The 24,387-nt window shown below is 39.2% G+C and overlaps 1 protein-coding gene across 2 annotated transcripts in view; it reads left to right on the top strand.

The window, feature by feature from the left end:
- Positions 1 to 22,744, top strand: part of Net1 (neuroepithelial cell transforming 1) — a 23,323-nt gene extending 579 nt beyond the window's left edge. Inside the window, exons 2-12 of one of the 2 annotated variants that reach the window (XM_013009407.1) lie at positions 4,439 to 4,505; positions 5,804 to 5,863; positions 16,706 to 16,813; positions 17,206 to 17,373; positions 17,730 to 17,792; positions 18,081 to 18,177; positions 18,353 to 18,429; positions 19,109 to 19,366; positions 20,052 to 20,222; positions 21,093 to 21,279; positions 21,841 to 22,744. In XM_013009407.1, coding sequence (XP_012864861.1) covers positions 4,439 to 4,505; positions 5,804 to 5,863; positions 16,706 to 16,813; positions 17,206 to 17,373; positions 17,730 to 17,792; positions 18,081 to 18,177; positions 18,353 to 18,429; positions 19,109 to 19,366; positions 20,052 to 20,222; positions 21,093 to 21,279; positions 21,841 to 22,247 — 1,663 coding nt within the window. In that variant the 3' untranslated portion in view covers positions 22,248 to 22,744. Of the gene's footprint in view, positions 1 to 4,438; positions 4,506 to 5,803; positions 5,864 to 12,336; positions 12,583 to 16,705; positions 16,814 to 17,205; positions 17,374 to 17,729; positions 17,793 to 18,080; positions 18,178 to 18,352; positions 18,430 to 19,108; positions 19,367 to 20,051; positions 20,223 to 21,092; positions 21,280 to 21,840 lie in introns of those variants that run through there. The other variant, XM_013009408.1, reaches the window with a different exon arrangement.
- Positions 22,745 to 24,387: the final 1,643 nt, after the last annotated feature.

The following is a 24,387-nucleotide window of genomic DNA, read 5'->3' as shown; positions in this document are numbered from 1 at the left end:
CGCGCGCGGACGTGGGAAGGGCGTGGAGAAGGCGGGCGGACGGGAGCCCCCTGGAGCGCACCCAGCCCTCCGCCCGCCCCCCGGCGGCTCCACGGTGAACGGTTCCGGTGCCCTGCGCTCACTCCCGTCCTGCCAGGACCTGCCAGGATGGCCACTTCGGGGAAACACGGGGAAGACGCCTCACTTCCCTCAGCAAGGTGTTTACGACCCCCATTGGCAGAGCCGGGCTTCCCCACTCCTTCCTTGCTGGGGGCGTTTATTATTGGTTTGAGGTTTTAAGGTAATACTTGCTTGACTCTTTCCTCCCGAAACCTTTTCTGTACTAGTTACAGCCTGTATTTACGAGCTAGGGAAAGCTCAGAGAGAAAGAAGTCATCTCTAAGACTGAGAACCTGGAAGACACAGACAGACTAGCGATGGGGCCAGGAGAGTTTCAAATGGAGGGAGTGTGAATTTCCTTCTACACGCTTTGGATAACACTGCTGAGCGCCTACCCTCGGGCCAGTGGCAGGAATTCTTCGTGGTGCTTGAATTCGGGGCCTGCCTCTCACGCACTCTTGGCTTTCTGTCCGCAAGGGTGGCACTTCACCACTTGAGCAACAACAGCTCCATTTCCAGCTTTTTGGTGATTAATTGGAGATGAGAGTCTCATGAGCTTTTCTGCCCATTCTGACTCTAAACCTTGAACTTCAGATCTCTGCCTTCTAATAGGCAATGCTATTGTATATTTCCAGGATCACAGGCATGAGCCACCAGCACCCAGCTAATAGTGGGAATTCTAGTAAACAAAAATAAAAGACTTTGCTCTTATGGGACAAATTTTGTTAGGGAAAAGGACAATAATCAAACATAAAATGTTAGGAGTCACATTATGAAGTGAATTAAGGTTGTAGCGAGAGGAATAGAGATGATGGTAAGGAAAGTCTCTTGACAGTGAAACTGGAGCAGAGCTCTGAAGGACAAAAGGCACCAAGCCTTTTGGAGGAAACAATGTTCTAAACAGAGAAGCAGCATTAGGGAGGCTGGGGCAGGAAGAGAATCCCCTGTTCGAAGCCACATAGCAAATTCCAGGACTATCTAACGGAAACCCTATCTTTTTTTTTTTTAACAAAATTTAAAACAAGAATTAACAAGATGACTGGTTTTAAACAGGAGCTTTACCATTCAAATTACATTTTTACTAATACTAAAGCTAATTTAGTGTAAAACACATAGTTTGGAATCACATTAAGTAATAAGGAGGTATATTAAGAAGCCAGAGAGAAATCACAGTTGAGTTAAACAAAAACTATAAACTACACAGCTGCACAAGATTTATACTGTGTTGGTTTATTTTATGCTGTGATTTAATGTTAATAAATGGATATATGGACACAGAATATTCAGACAAATGGACAGAAAAATAATTACTACCATTACATTCATTATTGTGGTCCTGGGGATCAAATACTAGCTCTTGCTCATATGAGTCAGCCCCTCTACCACTATATTCCCAGCTTGACAAATTCATGACTAGATGAGGCCTGTCCCCTTGCCTCTACATTTCTGTCTTGCCCACCTTAACCTCTGTTTGGAAGCTGCCCAGTGTGTCTTCTGGAAAAGGCACTTGTAATCATAATGTCTCATGAAATCAAAACTTTTCCCACCGGATTTAAAATAGCTTTTATATTTTTAATCTGATCCCTATTTTAAAAAAAATTAAAAAGTGTGTGCCTTTCCACAATTTTTTTGGCAGTCAGTACTATCACTCTTGATTTCTGGGCACAAGTTAGTTCCTTTTTCCATGGTTTTCAGAATAAATAGACACTTGTTATTGAAATGGGGGAAAATAGCATTACTGTACAGCTGATTGCAGTTAGTTCAGTTAGTTACCATGCAGTTGGAAATACTTTCCCTGTTTGTTTACTTTTTTTTTAAAGTTTCATTTTTTTTATAATTTTATTTTATTTGTGAACATACTGTACAGAGGGGTTACAATTGCATGGGCAGGATAATGAGCCCATTTCTTGTCAAGCATTGTAGCCTCCTGCTTTGTTTCCCATTCCCATCCCTTCGTATCCTCCCCCCCTCCCCGCCCAACCCCTCCCCCAAAGTTGTAAAGTTCGTTTTTCTACATAATGACTTGTACATCTCATTGTTGCAATGGGTCCTCCTGTATCCCTGTTTTAACAATTTGTTTTTTCCCTTCCCCTCCACATATACCAACATCATATATAGTGCTTATTGTGTTTTTGATCTTTGGGAAATGAATATCTTGAGATCTTTCTGTATTTACCTCTGATTTCTGTTTGTAGGGATTTATTTTCCTGAATCAGGAACTTTGGTGGGAACTGGATGGGTATAGATAGGGAAGAAAAGGCAGTCTGTCCTGCCAGTTTTGCATTGAACCCTCTGTCATTAGACACCTGCTCTCTAACCATTGGAGAAGTGTGCTTCTGTATGCTCATTCACCTTGCTAATCGGTATTGGAGCCGGCTCCTAATTGGTCTTCTGACAAGTTTGCCTTCTTCCATCCTATTTAGAAGTGAAGATCAGGTCCACACTTTCCAATTGGAGTTCATGAGATCTTCCTCATGGCCTAGTGCTTGCTTGCTTGCTTTTTTTTTTTTTGGGGGGGGGGGGAAGGGGTACCCAGACACAAGAAACTACTTGAGGTTTATGTTCCTTGTTTATAATTTGTTTCATACTTAGAAAAGTACTGAAGCTCTAACATTTGGTGTACACTTTTAGATTTTTGAAGAATGCCATTTGCTTGTGGTTTTTGGTAAACAGATGGTGAGCAAAGATTATGAGGGCCAAAATGGGAGTCCAGATTTACAAATGGTCTGTGGCCTGGCCCAGGGAACTAAATAACAATTGGCCTGAAGTAGCCAGGACTTTATTGATAACTGCCAACTTGTGAATTTTGCTGTGCTTCCTTCTTAGAACCGAGCAGAGAAAGTCAGATATGCACCTTGTCCAGTCCAACAGCCTGCCACCCCATCCCTGCTCTTAGCCAGCTCACTGGCAGCTCCCCTAGGTCACCCTCCAGTCGCGTCATGACTGAGCCTGCAGTTCCATCTACTATAGAGTTTCACATTCCTCTACCTGTCTTGAATCTTGGCCTGAGTGCTGGGGATGATGGCTAACTCCCTTGCTACTAAGGTCATTCTCACTATTGATGATGTGAAAAGTTATTTTGAGGTATGGGATAATTAAGTGATACATAAGAGAATTTATTGAATATTAAGAACCAGAAATGCAATGTTAAATTTCCATAGAATAAACATGATTTTAAAAAAAAAAACAAGAAAAACCAGAAATGATAGAAAGGTATACAGTTTTGTAAGCTTGAATAGTCCTTGCCTTTCTCATTTGGTGATTCATCATTTATTTCCACAGAGAAAAATATCTGTTCTTCTACTTCTGTTCTGCATGTCTTTACCTCATAAGTGGTTAACAATAAGTATAGTTTTGAATTTTCTCCCATATTAGCCTGTGTGCTGTGACATTCTACATGTTTTGTAAATATGGAAACACATAAAATATGTGTTTAAGTTTGTGTTTAGGTTTTGATTTGTGTTTAGGTTTCATTTTTGTCATAAGATTTTCTTCTTTTTTTCTTTATGTTGAATGTAAAGAAAATACAAAAGGAAAAATCCTCAAACAACAAAACTCCAGTCAAATTCTAATCTTACTTGAGACGTTTGTCTCAGTGTATTATTCAAAGATTTTTATTTTATTAAGTTATAATATTTAACAGTCAGAAAAGCCGGGCGCTGGTGGCTCATGCCTGTAATCCTAGCTACTCAGGAGGCTGAGATCTGAGGATCGTGGTTCAAACCCAGCCGGGGCAGGAAAGTCTGTGAGTCTCTTATCTCCAATAAACCACCAGAAAACCAGAAGTGGTGCTGTGGCTTAAGTGGTAGAGTGCTTGCCTTGAGCTGAAGAGCTGAGGGACAGAGTTCAAGCCCCATGACTGACCAAATAAATAAATAAATAAAAGAAGGGATTACAACATGGATGCAAATAACATACTCGATTTTAAGAACATCCATTTTTTAATGAATATTAAATTTTATCAAATTTTTTTACCTTAAAAGTTTACTTGCTGTTTTTTATCTAACCTATTAATGCAGACTGTTACACTAATAGATTTCATTTTACTCATCTGTTTACATGTTCCTAAGATAAATTTTGTTTAGTTTGGTGAATTGCTTTTTCAAGTAATCTGTTCATTAATTCTATATAGATTCTCATTGTAAAGGTTCTGAAAATGGCCAAACCTATGCTTTGCTTTATTTCATGTATTATCCCACTTCCTGAGGAGACTTAATTACTATAATCTGGCTACTTTACCTGGTTTTTAAACTATGGAAAAGATCATTTTTTATCTGTATATTGCTTTATTATACTGAAGTTACTCTGTGTATTTATTACTTTAATTTTATATTAACAGATACCCACTTCGGAGAGGTAGTTCCTTCACATTTTTAACACCTGGCCCCCACTGGGATTTGAGTTTGGTGAGTGCATATTTGGGTTTTTTTGGTTTTGGTTTTGGTATGAGTCCTGGGGCTTGAACTCTGGACCTGGGCTTTATCATTGGCTTTTTGGCTCAAAGCTAGTGCTCTACCACTTGAGCCACAGCTCCACTTCTGGCTTTTTTGATGGTTATTTGGAAATAAGAGTCTCACAGATTAGAATTAGAGGCGTTTGCCACCAGCATCTGGCATACCTGGGTTTTCATTTTCAAGGTATTAGATAGAATTGATTCCTTGGTTGTCTTTTAGTCTGATATATAGCTTAGTCATCTGTACTTAGGAATAGGTTGAGAAACTTTTGGTCTCACCGTATGAATGTTTAGGGTCCTGTTTGAATGTTTAGGGTCCTGTTATAACTCCTACCTTCAACTCTTTAATTAGTTCAGTAGCTGCTAGTAATATTCTGTTGGGCATACAGTGTAGATAATTATATTGTCTAATGTAATGCTGTCATTCTATCTCTTCCTAATCTGGATACTACTTGTTTTTCTTGTCTGTGTTGTTGAATAAACATAAGTAAAAACAGGCTTCCCCTCCATATTTAAAAATAATACTTCAACCATTCTATTATTACATTACATTACATTGTTAGTTCTTAGATTAAGGTCATTCTCACTGTTGCTGATGTGAAAAGTTATTTTGAGGTGTGGGATAATTGATACATAAGGGAGTTTATTGAGTATTAAGAACCAGAAATGCAATGTTAAATTTCCATAGAATAAATACAGTTTTAAAAAAAAGAAGAACCAGAAATGAAAGGTACACAGTTTTGTTATTTATGGCACCGAGCTGAGTACTAAGATCTACTTTACAGCCACAGTTATTTGTCTTCCAGTTGATAAATCCTGCAAATCTTAATTATTTGGGACTAAGAGAAAAGGATTGTTTTCCAGTAAACCACCTCTCCTCCCCCTCCCAAGATAAATACTATATGATTCTTTTTAAAATGAGTATTTTACATTTCCATACCGATGTACTTTAACTTTGTCTCTAACAAGTCCAGATGGCCCTTGACTTAACTTACATAGGAATTCTATTCTGAAAATTTCTCTAGGGTGGAATTTTACTAGGGTGGAATTACTTCACATTAAAAGGTTACTTAGGGTGCTCATTAGGCTCCAGGGACAATTTATAAACATCTCACATCAAAATAATTTCCTTATGCAGATAGTCAAAGTAACTTAACTTTTTAGAACTGGTCTTTATGGTTATATGGAGTCTTTGATGGAGTCAGATGCATTTATATGAAAGGATTGAATATATTTTGTTCTTTTTTGTAGAAAAGAAAACGAAAAGAGAAAGATGATGATGTTATAAGCCTTAGCAGCCTTGATCTGAAGGTAAGTCCTGCTGTATACTTTAGAAGAATTTTATTTCTGCGCAGTAAGAATGAGGAATGCTGGGTTTGGGAGAGGAGAAGGCTTTGTTGAATTTTTTTAAAGTGCAAAACCAAATAATTTTAGCTCGTAAGTGCCTTCTTTTTGCTCTTCCACTTTTTAGTAAAGAATAAGGGGGAAATACCCTTAAAACTATGTTAACCTGTAACTAGTGATCACAAACACAGATACTTAAAGAGCAAAGGCCATAATATAGACTAGGACCGGAGACAGCAGAGGGACTGGAAAGAGAGACAGTGCCACACTGTTCCTCAAAGAGGCTGTGCTCTATGCTGTTAGCACATTGGTACACTTAAGTACATGAAAGCAAAGGCAAGCTAAATACAAACAAAATAGTAGACTTTGTCAACACTATACAAGTCAAATAGAAGACATTATTCTGATAATGCTCAGAGAAACCATTGAAATATCTGGAGTATTTAAGATGAATTATTCATAGACTGCTGTTTATTTAAATACTTGTATTTTTCATACATGAATACATTGTCCTTACAAAATATTGCAACAGCTTTTTTTTTTTTTTTGTCGGTCTTGGGGCTTGAACTCCAGGCTTGGGCGCTGTCCCTGCTCTCAAGGCGAGCGCTCTGCCGCTTAAGCCACAGTGCTACTTCCATGCAACAGCTTTTTAAAAGACCTCTTTTATTGCCTCTTTCCTCTGAAGCAACCAGTTGCCTGCAAATCCAGGCCTGTGTGTGTGTGTGTGTGTGTGTGTGTGTGTGTGTGTGTGTGTGTGTATTGTGTATATATATATATACACTTTCACATAATATATATAATAACTGCGTATAACAGATCATACTCTACATGTGCTATCTTATCGGGACATGTAAGGCAACCTAATTATTCTTGATTGCTACACAGCATTCTGCAGTATTAAAATACCATAATCTATTTATTCATTTGAGAATGGCCATTTAGTATATTTTCAAATTAAAAATAATGCTCAGTCATGCTATTCAGTATACACTGTGGAAAATAAACTATGTAACTTGTGAGCAGGAATGGAAGGGGAAAATTGGGAATGCAAGGAAGAGGTAACGTTGTCCAAAAAAGAAATGTATTCATTTCCTGACATGAAAGGGTAACTCCTCTGTACAACCCTTAATAATAATAAAATTATACTTAAAAAACATAAACAATGAAATAAATAATGTTCAACTGATAGAGCATCAGCCAAATAAGCAGCCTGTGCGTATAGGCCATGAGTTCAGATCCAACTACCAGCAAAAAGTAAAATAAAAATAATGCCTCAGTATACTTTCTCCTTGTTCATAAAAAGGACCTTTGTTGGTTTTTTAATCTCCAATGTAGATAGTTAGAAGTATAATGATTGAGTTGAAAGTTTCAGTTTTGCTAAAAGTACCCATTTGCTTTCCTACAAGTTTTAACAAATGTATAGTTTCCTTTCCATTGAAAGCATACCCTCTATACTCTTAACAATCCTATGCTTTATTAGTTTAATTTTTTTCTCCAACTTTGGGATAAGCAACCAGACAGCAAATCAGTAAGGAAATAGAAGGCTTAAGTAAGAATTCCACAGAATTCTTCACCCAGAAATAGTAGAATATACCTTCTCTCAGAATAGGCCATATATTTGACTAGAAAACAAGTCTTCATAAATTTGTTGCTGGTGGTGGTGGTCATGGGGCTTGAACTCAGGGCCTGGGCGCTATCCCTCAGCTCTGCAGCTCAAGGCTAGTGTTCTACCACTTGAGCCACAGTGCAACTTCCAATTTTCTGATGGCTTATTGGAGATAAGAGTCTCATGGAGTTTCTTGCTCGGACTGGCTTTGAACTGTGATCCTCAAATCTCAGCCTCCTGAGTAGCTAGGATTACAGGAGTGAGCCACCAGGGCCCACCATGTCTTTATAAATTTTAAAAGATTGAAATTCATACATGTTGTTTTTCTGATGGCAGAGAAATGAAACTAGAAAACAACAGGAAAAAAAACTCACAAGTATATGTCAATTAGATGTACACTGTTAAGCAACCAGTGGTCAAAGGACCAATCACAGCAAATTAGAAAATACTTTAAGATGAAGTTGGGCATAATGGCACAAGCCTCTAATTCCAGCAGTCAGGAGGCTGAGGCAGAAAAATCATGAGTTCAAGGCCAGAGAGACAAAAACTAACTTTATACTTTAAGGTATTAGGAAAGAAAAAGCAGTCTAAACTGAAAGCTAGCAGAGGGAAGGAAAAATGATGACTAGAAAATGAATACAGGTGGGGCTGGGAAGATGGCTCAGTGGTAGAGCGCTTGCCTTGCATGCCTGAGGCCCTGGGTTCGATTACTCAGCACCACATAAGCAAAAAGAAAAAAGCCGGAGTGGCGCTGTGGCTCAGGTGGTAGAGTGCTAGCCTTGAGCTGAAGAGCTGAGGGACAGTGCCCAGGCCCAGAGTTCAGGCCCCACGACTGGACCAAAAAAAAAAAAGAAAATGAATACAGGTGATACAACATGGAACTGGAGAAAAATAGGGAAAATCAGTGAGACAAAGCACACTTTCTTGAAAGATTATCAAGATTAATAAACCTTTAGGTAGACTGGCTACAAAAAAGACTTATTTCTAAAACAAGAAATGAAAGTAGGATTATTACTACTACCTTTATGAAAAGTAAAAGAATTATTATAATGCTGTGAACAATTACTCACCAACCTAGTTAAAGTGGACCAGTTCTTAAAAACATATAACCTGCAAGATTGCCAACCTGGATTAGATCTGTGCATCATTAAGTAACTGTGGCTTTAGGTCATTTGTTCCAGTCCAGGGCCACATGTGTGTAGATTCCATCCACCAGCATTCAGTAACCACTGATGGCAGACAGGTGACACATGGTACAGCTGAGGAAGGTGCTGCAAGGCCACACCATTAGCAAGCTGGCTGGCACCTTGAGTGAAGTCAGAATGGGCTGAGAAAAAAAGGATGCTGGGCTCAGGACCCAGTAGTGTTCTGTCTATGCTTTAGAGCCCAGAACTCAATTTCAGGAACACAGAGGAATTCACTCATCATTCTGTCGCCAAGAATGAGTGAACTTACAGTATATGGCAAATTACTTGTTATACTGTGTACTTGAGATTAAAAAGTCACCACCAGTGGCACAGGTGCTACATTTCATTTGCTATTGGTATTGTCCCCACAAAAGGAACTATAGCTTTGAAAATACCAAATGTCTTAGCCCACCTGATGGTTAATATCATTTTTTTCTGAGTCCATCTTTTCCAAATGAAATTCTTAACAAAACCTGCAGCCACTTGCGTTTTTAACCCATGTAATTTTTTTAAACTCAAGTCCAAAATTAAATTTGTCACTCATTCCACTCGTAATTATTGAGTCCAAATGTACCGGCCTTTTTAATGTGTGATTTTTTTAACTTAGTACTAAATATTTTGGAACTCTGGTTTCTAAAAAGTTTTGTTTTTCAGTCAGTGCTTCCTTTTTTAGTAAGATCTTAAATTCTATTTTAACTCACGTATTTTTAGTGACATATACAGTAGATATTTGTCATTTTAACTTTAGAGTTTTAAAATGGAATGGTTTTCTTAGGAAAACTCAAATATTGTGAACTGTGGGATCTTTTCATACATGTATGATTTTTTGGGATACCAGTTCTGGGACTTAAACTGAGCTTTTTTGCTCAAGGCTGTTGCTCTACCACTTGAGCCACAGCTCTACTTCTCGATTTTTGGGTAATTGGAGAGAAGAGTCTCACAGCCTTTCCAGCCTAAGCTGGCTTTGAACTAATATCCTCAGATCTGTCTCCTCATAGCTAGGATTACAGGCATGATTACCTGGCCATATATGATTTTTACTCTGTGTCTAATTTAATACTACAGTAAACTGCTTGTGTCAGAGTTCCAAGGATACATCAGGATACATAGAGTTCATGCTCTAAACTTAACACTACTGTACTATACAGTTAGCATCCATAAATTGAAACCACATAGAGTAGGCTACATTACTGTCTTAAGAATTACTGTTGTACACATTAATACTGCTCACCAAAAACTAGATCCTGTTTTATGCTGTTCGTATCAAATACTTAAGATGCTGGCTCTATTTTTCCTATAACACCACCCATTTTCCACCAAAGGCATGCCACCTCTCAACAGATTACCTACTTTATCACTTAAATTAAGCACCTTATATGTCCTTTTCTGGTTTAGGAATATTTTGCCTTGCTTTGAGAACACCAGCTCTTGGTGTTTTCACAAACTTAAGGGCACATCAATGCATGACAAACAGAACTGATGGTGACATGGGACCAAGTGCTTCTGTATATCACATGAACATGTGATATATGCACTAGAATTTAAAAGTTTGTTGTTGAAATACCTTTTGATTGCTTTTAACTTTTTTTTAACCACACTTGTTCAAGACTGCAAGCAGTAGATCCATGAATAAAGTAAGTTTCCTGTACAAAATCTGAAGGCTGTATAAGGGTTAAAGATTATAAGGTACAGTTTTTACTACAGATTATGTACTTACCTGCCTGTATTGTAGTTGTAGGCTAGTAAATTACTACAGTAACAAATTGAGGACAGGCAGATCACTGTATTTCACGATATGCCCTGTAGAGGGCAGCAGAGAACTTAGATTTTGTTTCCTCTTTGGTCAAAAGGCTTTCCTAGCCTAATTTCCAACTACTTGTCACTGTTTCAGATAATCTAACTACTTGTCACTGTTTCAGATAAAAGAAAATGAAAACTATACAGAGAAAAAAGTAGAAATTATTATCAAGCTCAGATTTCTATATTCTAAGCCATTTTCCACATCAAAGGGAAAAAAGGCAAGTATAGCTTAAGTCCTTTTTCTGTAGAAAGAGTCCTTTTAATGTATTGAGAAGCCAAGTTTTCTTTCTGCTTACCTCTTCCATATTTTAGAAGCAAAGCAAAAGAACTATAAGTAATCTTTCTTTGGAAGTCAGATTTTTATCAAAAATTTGATCCTGTAATCATACTGCACTGTTCTTTTTAAATACCTCAGTAAGTTTTTAAGTTTATAAACTTAGACTTTTCTACATAAGGAAAAGATACCAACCTGTACCCCTGCTGTGCCATTGTTGGAATTGTGTGAGCAGTTGCTATTAATAACTTGATAAGTAAAGTACTACCTATTGTTTGAAATAAGACCTCTTATTTAACATAAACAACTGAATATACTGTCTTTTTCGCCCACTCTGCACCTTATATAAAGGCTGTAAGTCAGCTAGACTTAATGTTTTGTGGGGGCTTTTTATGGTTTTGTGCTTTTAATTAAATAAAATAGTGTTAATTAGTGAACACTGATGTAGGACTTCAGAAGCTTTAGATTTTAAACCTCGCTCTACTATTAAAGCACTGAATTTTAGCTCATACTTACTGAGCATATGACTATGTCAGAAAATATGCTAGAGGCTCTCTTGCCTTTTTTCGGCGTGGGGCTTGACCTGAGGGCCTGGGTGCTATCCCTGGGTGTTTCCACTCAAGGCTAGCTCTTTGCCTTTGAGCCCCAGCGCCACATCCTGGGAAGGCTTTGTGTGTGCCTTCCTCTCTGAAGATTCATGGAACCCACCGAATTCCTATCTCCCGTGGGCCGCGGGTGAAGCAGAATCTTTGGACCAGTGCTGCCTCCGTTTCCTCCGTCTTAAACTTCATAGAGGTGGTACTTCATAGAGGTGGTACGATGGCAGGCATAGAGTAGGACCTTAAATTTGCCTTCTGTTTTTTACCCCCTGGTGGGGTTTTTGTGGATTGTGTTGTGTCAGACCTGGGACTTGAACTCGGGACCTGGGCGCTGTCCCTGAGCTTTTGTGCTCAAGGCTACTGCGCTACCACTTGAGCCATAGCTCCACTTCGGCTTTTGGGTGGGTAAGCTGAGATGAGCGGCTCACGGACTTCCCTGCCCGGCGGGCTTTGAACCCTGGTCCTCGGATCTCCTCCCCGCCGGAGCTAGGGTTAGGGCTGACCTGGCTCTCGTGTCCTGGGAGGGTGGGTGCGCATGCGCGGTACTGTCCTTTGGGTGATTTCTGTCGTGGTCTGCCCCGTTGGACCTCAGACCATGGGTGTTAAATGGCACCCGGGTCTCGTGTCCCGCGTCCCGCTGGCACGGCTGTTTTACTCGGTGTTTATGTCGGCTCTCACTGGGCTCTTAGACCCTCCTCGGAGCGGGAGATAACGACATGCCCCTTCCCTGTTGGTGTGGCCACACTTCAGTCAGAGAAATGGGAAAGCCTCTCCAGGAAGCCTGGAGCCAGAGCGCAGGAGCCGGTCTTTCCCCCGGGGACCACGTGGCGGGGCCGGAGGCGGCCGGGGCCGGAGGCGGCCGGGGCCGACCCGGCCGAGGTGTGCGGTGAGCGGGTCACGTGGGGAGGCCCCGCCCAGGGGCGGTGAGGGGCGGGCCCGGCCTGCGGTCCCAGCTGGTTCCCCGGCTCGGCAGAGGCAGGCGTCAGGTCTGGGCGGGAGGCATGGGCGCAGGGCTGCGGCGCGCGGCGGCCGAGCTCCCCGAAGAAAAGCCGGGGCCCCGACCGCGCTTCCTGCGGGGCTGACTCACGTGTGCTCAGCTCGGAGGGTTGGAGGCCCCGCGGTGAAGCATGGTGGCGCACGATGAGATCGGAGGTCTCCTGCCGATTAAACGGACCATTCGAGTCCTAGACGTGAACAACCAGTCCTTCCGAGAGCAGGAGGTAAGACGCGGGCTCGGGCGCCCGGCCGGCCCCGGCCGTGCCCCGGCGCGCCGCGCAGGGCCGGCTCCTGGTGCGTGCTGGGAACCCTCGGTCCGCGGGCCGAGCGTGTGTGAATAGGTGTCTGTATCGGGCCTGAGAGCGCGCAGCTTCCTTCCACACAGAAAGACGGACTCTAAGTGCGTTTTGTGTCTCTGCCTAACTTCATGCCTTCCATCGTAACGTGGTTGTGCTTGTTAAACTTGAATTTGTATAGTCAAGTCGTAGGTGCTGCTTTAAGAGGAAAAACAAGAACCTTTTCCGCCAAGTTAATGCTAGTGAACAGATTGCAAGTCAAGCCCGGCCTGGAGCGCTTGCTTATTTTTCTTTTACATGAATTCACTGTGTGCCACTTTCCTTAAGCTAGCAAAGGTGTGCTAAAATACTTCAGCCAGTGCTACACTGAAATTCTACCTGCTTGGCTTTTGTTATCTGAAGTCATTTTGGCTTTTTAAAGTCTATATGAAGTTTTAATCAACTTAGTAGTTGATCATTCCATGTATACCACACATACTGCAATGTGGGCTCTTCACATCTCTTGATTGTAGTGGTAGCTCTGGCTAAAGATGTGTCAAAACTAATAATTGTACCTTTTAAATATGTAATGTATACCTCAACACGTCTGTTTGTTATACATGTACATATACCTTTTAGTAGTTAAAGTTTCGAAGGTGGATTTTTATTCGGTGTTGTTTGCTTTTGAGCTTTGTTTTCTGATTGTTTTGTTTTTGCTTACATACTCTTCAAATTTTATAAGCATTTTCTTTGAGTAGAACACTTGACACACAGTCATTTTTTGGACATCAAGAACTAGCCAAGAAAGGCTACTATCAGAATGGGTCACCCTTCTGTACAGTATTTTTATAATAAAAAACAGTATAAAAATAAATCCAATAGTAATTGAAATTAAAAAAAAAAGATTGGGTCATGTTTGGAGGCATACCTTTATTTCCAAGATTAAGAACATCAACAGTGTTGTCTGGGTTTTAGAATTAGCAATATATCCTAAACATTTTAAGTTTCTTCCTCCCTCCCCAAGTAGAAAGGGATGAAGTCACATGTGATCATTTTTTCATTTTAAAACAACTTTATTCTTCTGGTTTTAAACTTTTTGCTACACAGGAGAGATTATTTAGTAACACAAAGTAGAGAAAAATAACAAAACACATGCTGACTTTTTTTTTTTAATGAAGTGTCTTGACTTTGTTCAATATAGAAGAGACCCCCTCAAATATGCACTCCCAAGTGACATCATTAGAAAAACAAAACTTTTTACACGAAGCAAAATAGACAACAAAATTTTTCCATGTTATGTTTATATACAAGGTACATCCCAATAAAGGACTAAAGTCTTTACAATTTTTTTATGAATATCTGGAAAATGTTTTAAGGTATAAGGTTTTACTTTAAATGGAGGGTGAAAATTTACTAAACAAAGGCTTGATATCAAGGCAGATTTCATGTAATAATACATGTGACTGATTAAACTAGATAGCCTGACTAAAAATTAACCTGAGAAAACAACACCAACTTATATTGGGAGCAATGGGTTTTTTCCTCCTCCAAGTGAACTTTAGCCCGTAAAAGGCTGACTGAAGTCAACTGCAGAAAAAAAATCATTGTGTGTGTGAACTTTGCAGATTTTTTGTTATCCCCACAGTTTTTAGGTTGTCTTTTGGACAGAGGGTATAGTTTCAGTATCCATGTCTTTCTTTTTTAAGCTTCTTATATTCACTACATCAGGCTTCCAGCACTCCAAAACAAATGGAATAACACCATCTCTGAACCTCACTTTGGGTGGTAATTTGATATGCATATTCCTCTTCCTCTTCTCTTTCCTTATCTCCAGATACCAGAACAGTGCAGTCTATTGGGAAGAGAGATATAACTTATACCAATTCTTTGAAAACAGTGTCTTAGAAATAAGTTTATAAGGCAGATGTTTATGTTCTAATAACTAAATTCAGATCATTAAAGTGGTTCACCTGGACCTGTAAAGAAGAACAACTTTTGGTTGTAGCTCATGTAATCCAAATTCTGATCTGTAATCCAGGAGACATCTTTTTCTTCCTTCCTTTTAGGTGACTCATGGAATACTCGATTTTTTTTTTTCCACAAGAATTTTCTGAATTTCGTTTCAAGTACTATTTGCATGCATTTTCAATGTTACACCTATATGTTTCCTAATTATGCTTTTTAAATTATTCATTTTTTCATTTTTAAAAAAACACAGGCTTTTAAGCAGTGTCTAGATATTGACACACAGATGGATTAGATGTATAATATCTGTGTCGTCTGCAGGAATGTTATCAGAGACCCTAAAAAGCATGTGGCAGGAACTGCAGAGGTATCCTCAATCTTCCTTCCCACACTCATTTCCTGACTCTTTTACCATGTACTGTAGAGTTGCTAAACTGAAGAATTACATGTCCTGTGGGAGAAGTGAGACTCTAGTTACTTTTGAAGAATTGTGGAACTTCTGAAGCACCAAATAATGCTTAGTCTAATATATCACCTTAAAGAAACTGCATAAACAAAATCTGTATTGTTTCATAGACATGTTTTAATATGCAAATTACATAGCTTTCATTTTAAATATCAAAATTTTGAATTAATGGGAAATTTAATCCTATAAAGATAAGGATTTTGTCATTCATTTCATTGCAGCTGATAGATACTACCCAAAAAAATCCTTTCCTCCTAGCTAAACTAATTTCTCCTTTCAAATTCAATAAAAGCACCTTTTTAAAAGTTCTTAAGTTGGAATGAAGTATTTTATGATTTCTGGGAAGCCAAATGGGTTATGCTTTAAACAAGGAGGCGGGCTAACCTCTGCTTCCAAAGAGCAGAGCAGAACTTTGTGACAACTGCATCTGGGTAACATTGGCCTGCCTTGCTTTGTGAGGTAATTCTATCTCCATTCAAATAGGAGCCCTTTGTACTGTCTTTACTAAATGGAAAGGAATGTCTTGTGCTGGCCCCTGCACACGCATGTGTCACTCAGTGCTCACAGACGTGTGGTGAAGGCATTCACACATGTCCTCTGCTCGTGGCTTGTGCTGCTTCACCACCTCAGACCTTCATCTTCAGCTTGTTTAGTGTTTACACATTAGAAGCCTTATAGTCAGTTTTACTTTGAAGTTAATTGAGGGGTGGGGAGCATACAATTTTGACCTAGTAAAGCCATCAAACTTGTGAATTTTCCTTGCTTGCCTGCAAAAATCTCTTCAGTAGTTCAAATTCCTTGATGGTTTTCAAAATAATTTTAAGTAATTATAAAATTTAAGAATATATATCCTAAATTCTCATCAAATTAATTATGACATGCCACAGTCTTGTTTCAAAGGCACAAAATTCCAATGATTATATTCCATTAGAAGTATAAGGAATAGATGTATGACCTGTCGTTCTTTATTCAATAAATATGACTCACCTAATGACATGCCTCCATGTAACTAGAAGTAAAATTAGAATAATAAAATTTTTGTCAAGTTTTGAAGATGCTTGAGGCATGTTTGCTACACTGTATCTTAAAAGCAGTAATAGCTATTTTTTCCTCTAAGTTAGTAAAGTATGAGAGTATTTAGAAAGCTCTGTTTATGTAAAGAGTGGAAATGTTCTAAGAAAAGTCACATTACTAAAACTTGCTGTGGAGCAGACACTGTTCTGCACCCTTTACTTGTGTAAAATTCATAGACTTAAAAGAGACATTCTGATCATTAGCCATATTTGACAGGTAGAAAAACTAAGGCTGAAGTTGTGCCATGACCAAGTGCTAAAGCCAAGGTTTGCTTCTAGAGCCTGGGAGTTCTTTAACTATGTCCCTGCTTGGCTTCAACACTTTTTGACCCATGTTTATTTTAAGGTTATACTTAGCTAAAATAGTTAAGAATGAAATTGTAAGTTCCTGTTATTTGGTCATGTTCTACTTTAACAGGGAAAAACAGCAATCATTTCCAGAGTTCCTTTTTTCTTTATCTTACAACGTACAAATGTTGTTTTGTAAGAGGGCTTAACTTTGTCCAGGCTTGTATGAAATCCTTGCACCTAAGCACACATTTAGTGTAATTGGTTTTTGTTTTTACAGGAGCCAAGCAATAAAAGAGTTCGACCTCTAGCTCGGGTCACATCCTTGGCAAACTTAATCTCTCCTGTAAGAAATGGAGCTGTCAGACGTTTTGGCCAAACAATACAGGTAAAAAGAGGAATGGAGAGAGATGTAGTCAGGTGATTTCTTAGCCTGAAAGTTGTGTTTTCCTTGGAGCTGTACCAACATGTTTGCCCTACTATACTTAAACATAAATTTTGTTATTGAAAATCACTGGCAAGGAATATTATTATCAAGATAGTGTTTGATTTCACTAATCTGCTTTTTATATCAAAGATATATTTGTTTTTATTTCCAAAAAGTAAATTTGATTGATAATGTTACATTTAAATGATAGATTGTTACTTAAATTGTTGCTTTGTGCACTAAGAAACTCTCAAAATTTTGTTTTTAATTTGCCTTTGTTGACATTTTCTCAAAAGAAACAATAATTACTGTAGCCTGTAAATCTCATTTTCTCTTCTGGTTCCCTCCTCTAGTCATTTACCCTTCGAGGCGAGCACCGATCCCCAGCCTCTGCCCAGAAGCCATTCAGCAGGTCGACAGTCCCCACACCTACCAAGAGAAGAAGCAGTGTGCTGTGGTCAGAGATGTTAGACATCACCATGAAGGAATCTTTAACCGCCAGAGAAATCAAACGTCAGGAGGTACATTGGCATACAAACCAGAACCATAATCATAAAGACCCCTTTTTGAAATGTGTGATTTGCCTGAACAGCAAACTTATGGTCTATAGCAAATTTGTGTTTGAACAGCCACCCAGGCCACATGGTGAGAACAACACTTTGTGACGGGTGGTGGTCATAAATTACATAGCTGGCGGTTAAAATTATAAAACATGGCAACCCCTATTTCACATTCCATCCTGAATTATAGTTTTCAGAGCAAAGCACTTAAATAAAGACCTGTATAAAACATCAGTTAAACAGTGTAAATATCAATTAAATGATTTTCGTTCCTCAGAGGAAGGAATGGCCTCTGATGTTTGCTGTATGTTTTGTAGGCAATATATGAAATGTCTCGAGGTGAACAGGATTTAATTGAGGACCTCAAGCTTGCAAGAAAGGTCAGTAATCACTTTTTTTTAATCTTGTCCTAATTCTTAAAAATAAATTCTAGAGGCTACAGTTAACCTTTAGAAGAAGGAAAGTAAAAATTACCTACTGGTAAATACATATTGTAGGTGATGTTTTAAGTACTTCTCTTCAAATGAGTATTCGTTAAGAGAGTCGTTAGGAGATTTACAAACACCTTACTTTCTTGGATAAAGTCCATGTAGCTGTAGTGTGTCGGGTACACTCAAGTGCGTTTTCTTTGCTCAATCTTGTGTGACACGTGTCTCCCCCTCTGATAGGCCTACCATGACCCCATGTTAAAGTTGTCTATCATGTCAGAAGAGGAACTCACGCACATATTTGGTGATCTGGATGCTTATATACCTCTGCATGAAGGTTAGATATGGTCTTCATTTTCATTCATACCTGAACAGCACTAACACAACTAATTTTCAATATTTTCAATTAGAAGACAAAAATTAAATACTAATAATATACACCAATAATATAATGCTGACCTATTTCTTTAAATAAACATATTATTGATCTGTCTGATGTTTTTACACTTCAGATTTGTTGGCAAGAATAGGAGAAGCAACCAAGCCCGACGGGACAGTGGAGCAGATTGGCCACATCCTTGTGAACTGGGTACGTAGCAGGCTGGCTCAAGTTAATAGTTTAAAGACTTGCCATATTGTGATTTCTAATGGATATCAGATCCATTTGATTCCCTAATTTGATTCTTCGAACACTAAGGCATTAAATCAACTAGATTTAATTTAAATCAATTAGATTTATAAGTAATAGTCTTAAGGAAAGAAAAAATTTTGTGACCTGTACAGTTTCATTTGAGTCACAGGTTCGTTTGCAGCTGTGTTTCTGCTTGGACAGAACCCCCACATATACTGCTAGTTATGGGTCTCATTCTTTGACTTAACTGCTGTGCCTCCGACGTGCAGAGCTCTGTCCAAGCAATGGTTCCTGGGGACCTAGAAATGAGAGACAGACTGGGCATTTACAGCCAGAGTTAGGGTTGGTTAGTGGTACGTGTGGTCAAAGTCCCTTGGGTGGCCTGGGAACACAAATGAGTAGCACCTGAGTGAGACGGGGGAAGAAGAATGTATAGCTCTCCAACTGAATTCAGTCCAATTAGGGAACTTAAAAAAGAGCATTGCACTGTTGTCCCAGTGCCATCTGTGGAAAGTGTCCACAGCTTGTGAAAACTCAAGTATAGCCCCACTGTAGTTTTATCCCTGTGTTCAGAGGTTTATTCATACTTCCGGTCATAACAAAAATGTGTGACACTTTCTCTTTGATCACTCTTTAGTTACCAGGCTTGAATGCTTACAGAGGCTATTGTAGCAACCAGCTGGCAGCCAAAGCTCTTCTTGATCAAAAGAAACAGGATCCAAGAGTTCAAGACTTCCTACAGCGATGTCTTGAGTCTCCCTTCAGTCGAAAACTAGATCTTTGGAGTTTCCTAGATATCCCTCGAAGTCGCCTAGTCAAGTACCCTTTACTGTTAAAAGAAATTCTTAGACACACTCCCAAAGATCACACTGATGTTCAGCTTCTGGAGGAGGCAGTAAGTAGTCCAATAAATGAGTCTCATTTTTCAAATTTAAACAATACATTGCCCTTAGAAAAGTATAGAATTATAGTCTCATGTCTTGCATAAATTAATCAGCATTATTTTGTTTTTTTTTTAAGTAGCCATCACACATTAGCGTGAATGTGTGTGCATGCATGCATGTGTGTGTGAGTGTGTATGTGTGTATATACATATCTCTTTTTTTTGTTTTGTCGGTTGTGGGGCTTGAACTCTGGCCTGAGCGCTGTCCCTCAGCTCTTCAGCTCAAGGCTAGCACTCTACCACTTGAGCTACAGCACCACTTCCAGTTTTCTGATGGTTTTATTGGAGATAAGAGTTTCGCAGAGTTTCCTGCCCAGGCTGGCTTTTTGAACTATGATCCTCAGAGCTCAGCCTCCTGAGTAGCTAGGATTATAGGCGTGAGCCACTGGCGCCCAGCAATATATACATATCTTAAGGGACTTTTAACTGGTCTTTTTCACTGAGTAGCAGGTGACTTTTGACTACTCACCCAGTTTTGCTGGGGTACATCTTCATCTGTAAAAGGAAGGTCTTGTAGGCATTGGTTTCTAGAGTCCCTTCAGGCTTTCACTTGAAGTTTTGTCCTGTTACTTTATGGAAGAAAGCTAGATGGGTTAATGTGCTAAAGTTGCTCCATCAGTATTGTGATTATTTTTAGGTATTGATAATACAAGGTGTTCTCTCTGATATCAACTTGAAGAAAGGTGAATCTGAGTGTCAGTATTACATTGACAAGCTGGAGTATCTGGATGAGAAGCAGAAAGACCCTAGGATCGAAGCAAGTAAGGTGCTCTTGTGCCATGGGGAGCTGAAGAATAAAAATGGACATGTGAGTGCATTTTCATGCTTGCAGGAAGTAAGCCAGTACTTTCTTCCTCTTCCCTGCTTAAAATGTTTAATACAAATTGTTTAGGCGGGTTTGTCAAAATAAACTCATAGCATCGTAAGAGAACATAATGAAAGATTACTGATTATGTTACCAGCTTTGATCAAGTAAAACTTTGGTTTATGTAGGTGTGGAAGAAATACCATGACTTCAGTGTCTACACAAATTAAAAAAACTTTTGTTTCCCAGTTTAAAGCATTAAGTCAGCTTCTGTGGCTAGAAATTACTGTCTTAAGTTCCATAATGTTTAATAGAAAAGTGTATCCTGCCGAGCATGCTGGGGCACACCTCTAATCCCAGCACTTCAGAGGCTAAGGCATGAGCACCATGAGTTCCAGGCCAGCCCAGTCTACATAGTGAGACCCTGTCTTTAAAGAAAAAGCTTGATTTATTTTCAACATTACTTAACACATTTCTACAGCAGACGGAATTTCAAAGTATCTGCTAAAATTAAGTCTAATCAGGGAATGGCAATTTTTTAAATTTGAATCAGATACCTCAGGCTTCCATCACAAGGCCCAATTGTTCTAAAGGCTTAAATCTGTGTGATGAAAATAGAACCTTTAACACTACTGGTATGCATTTTTAACCCCTACTTTATGGAAAACTGAGGTGTATGGTGTTTCAAGTCGAGTTTTATATAAGAGGTTTTGTGCCATGTGTTTTAACTCAGTTTTATGAAGAATCTTAAGAGATACTCTAGAAATAAATGATGGGATTAACAATAGCAAGTTAAGTTAATAACAGCACCTGTCATTCATTTAAAATCCCAAAGCTCCATTTTAACAAAGCATTTATTTCCTGTTTCTCCAGAAACTTTATGTTTTCCTGTTTCAAGACATCTTGGTTTTGACTCGGCCTGTTACAAGGAATGAGCGTCACTCATACCAGGTTTACCGGCAGCCAATCCCAGTCCGGGAGCTGGTACTGGAAGACCTGCAAGATGGCGACGTGCGCATGGGCGGTTCCTTCCGAGGGGCCTTTGGCAACTCAGATAAAGGTAGTTTAAAGAAACATAAATGACAGTCCAAGCAGGAAAGTCTACAACATTCTTATCACCAATGAATCATAAAAAGCTGGAAGTGGTGCTGTGGCTCAAGTGGTAGAGCGCTAGCCTAGAGCAAAAGAAGCTCAGGGACAGCACACAGGCTCTGAGTTCAAGCCCTGAGACAAACAAACAAAAAAAAGAAACAAATGAACCTAGTGGATTTAGGCTTACCCCTTAAGGATTTTCCAAAGAAACGCTTCCTATGGCGACTTTTTTTTTTTTATTGTGAAAATACTGTACAGAGGGGTTACAATTACATGGGCAAGATAATGAGTACATTTCTTATCAAGCATTGTAGCCTCCTCCTTTGTTTCCCCTTCCCATCCCTTCCCAGCCTCCCCCCTCCCCGCACCCCACCCCCACCTAATCCTCCCCACCCTATGGCGACTCTTAACAGTGGCAAGCTGCATCATCCATAAGTACCAGCAATGGTGCTAAGATTCTATGGCCACTCCTCAGAATCAACTCTCTGAAATGTGATTTTCTTTTTTTTTTCAATTTTTATCTTTCCAGCTAAAAACATCTTCAGAGTTCGCTTCCAAGACCCCTCTCCTGGCCAGTCATACACTCTCCAGGCCAATGACGTGTTCCATAAGCAACAGTGGTTCAACTGCATCCGCACCGCCATTGCCCCTTTCCAGCATGCCGCCACTTCGCCAGAGCTGGAGGGCTTGCCGGAGCTCCATGAGGAGTGTGAGGAGAACAACCCTTCTGCCGGGAACCTGGGAGCCCAGAGAAGGGCATCTGTGGTTCCTGGTGTGATGCAGGCAGAAGGGGAGGAAAGCAAACTGGAATGTGGCTCCAGCGTGCAGGCGGCAAGTGGCTCTAAGCGTGTCAAGGCACACCGCACCCAGCCTGGGTTTCGCCGAGCCAGGGACAAAGCCCAGACAGGTGGCAAACGGAAAGAGACTTTGGTGTAAAGGAAACTGTATTCACTGGCGGAAAGACTGTTTATTTATAAATGTGTACAGATTTCTCTTGCAGTGGGAGCATTGTAGGGTTACTTTGTACCAGCTGTAACATGTTCATGGATTGGGGTTGGGGTATTTTTGTTTTGTTTTGTTTTGTGGGGTTTACTGGGGATTTTTGTTTTTTATGTGTTTTGGTTTTTTGTTTGTTTTTTTTTTTTTAATGGCAGCTAAAGATGCACAGATTACTGTTAAAATTGCAGAGGGGGATTAACCTTTTTTAAAGATATTTTCTTAGATTATTAAGAACATGAAAGAAAGATTGGTATTTTTAAATTAAATCAAATGGGTTATCTCCTAATTCTGGACTCATCATGAGACTATCCATCAACACTTAGAATTTTGCAAATAGTAGAATTCTGCTGGTGATCTTGAATATACAAGTTTGAATTGAAGTTTTGACATTGGCACCTAAAATCTACACAGAATACATTTACAATATTTCAAATTGTACAAAACAGCCCATAAAACTTTTATATTTTTGTTATCAACTGGAATGCTTTCATTTTTCACTGCACATTCATTCCTCATTTTTCATTCATTTATCCTGCCAATTATTTAATTTTTTATTGTAAACTAGTTTTTAGTATTTGCTTTTATTTTTTTACTTTGATGCCTTTTAAAATTGGCATGTTTTTTTTGTTTCCTTCTTGATAAAAAATGTGTGTATGCGTGTATGTATATATAAATATATATATTTGTGTTTTTTTAAATCATAATAACCAAGTGAAACCAAGCCATACTGTTTTTGAGCCAATTAAGAAAATTACAATGTTTACAGTGTAGCATTTCAGGACGGTGAAGACTCATGAAATGACTCTCTGTATTCTAGACTACTAAAAGAAAACCACTTTCAAGGAATTGTGACGGATGTTTTTATGTTGTCTGAGAAGAAAGAGACAAGGTAGTAAGTAAAAGAAAAAAGAGGGGAAAAGAAAGTAGTTTTGTAATAAAGTAAAAATATCTGGTTGTGCCAGAATGTGAAAGAAGGTAGGAAAAGTTCAACTTGAGGGTCTGTAGTAAGTTGTAGGTGGTGAAGGGGATGTGAATTTTATTTGCCTGGGTATATAAAGCCTGCAAATGAGGAGGCTGAAAAGAAACTGAGAATTGTGCTGAAAATTTGACCATAGTAGATCCACGTTGGTCAGATTTATTCATAAGATGGAAAGAAGACTGATGAATCCCCACTGCTGGAATTCGAGTCTTCAAAGGGAGAGGGGGGACTAAACCCCTATGTCATTGCAGATGCACAGTGGTAATGAGTTCACTGTTAACTATTCCGTGAAATACATTTGCCAGTGGAAATTAAAATTAGAATCTATGACTGTAAATAGGTCAATCAAATGATTTCTCTGTATAAATGAATTATACAATTAAAAAAGCACACACATAATCACCCTAAAGGTTTCTTGCCTGGTGGATTTTTTGAGAGCCTCACTGGGGCTTGGTGGGAAGGTATTCATCAACAAACCTTACAAAAATTACAAACATCACAACTAATTAAACCTTTGATGAAATTCATTGTTGGTTAGCGCCAGTGAATCTAGTGTAATCTTTTAAGGACTCGGTGTAATCAGAAATAACAGTTTTGTTTAAGTCATCTTCCCTCTTGCTGTTTTCTGTCTCAATCCTAAAATGTTCTCCCTTTTTTTTTCTTCTTTTTCCTTTTTGACAGTTTTCAAGTCTGAGCACTCAGCATCTTATGTTTTGTGGATATCTTAGTAGCACACTTTGTTTCCTCTACCTGTATACTTTTTTCCTGCCACACAAGCATAGACACAACACTCCATGTGAACTGAAGCAGTGAAAAAGCACGTGCAATCCCTCATTACCCATTAGTTTGCTTTCTATGGCCCAAAAATATAAATGGAAAATTCTAGAAGTAAATATTTCGTGACTTATTTAAATTTTCCATTCTTTTGAGTAGCATGACAAAACATCCTACTGACCTACTCTAGATCCTTTTGGATATGACTCACCACTGTCCAGAGTGTCTGTGCTGTACATATTGCCTACCCAGTTGTCATGAAGCAGCCATCTTGGTTGTCAAATGGACTGTAATGGCATCACTGCTTGTGTTCAAGTGAGCCTT

Source organism: Dipodomys ordii, unplaced genomic scaffold (genome assembly GCF_000151885.1).
Source record: "Dipodomys ordii isolate 6190 unplaced genomic scaffold, Dord_2.0 Scaffold9, whole genome shotgun sequence".
Taxonomy (NCBI): Eukaryota; Metazoa; Chordata; class Mammalia; order Rodentia; family Heteromyidae; genus Dipodomys; species Dipodomys ordii.
This window is presented reverse-complemented; position numbering and strand designations above follow the sequence as displayed.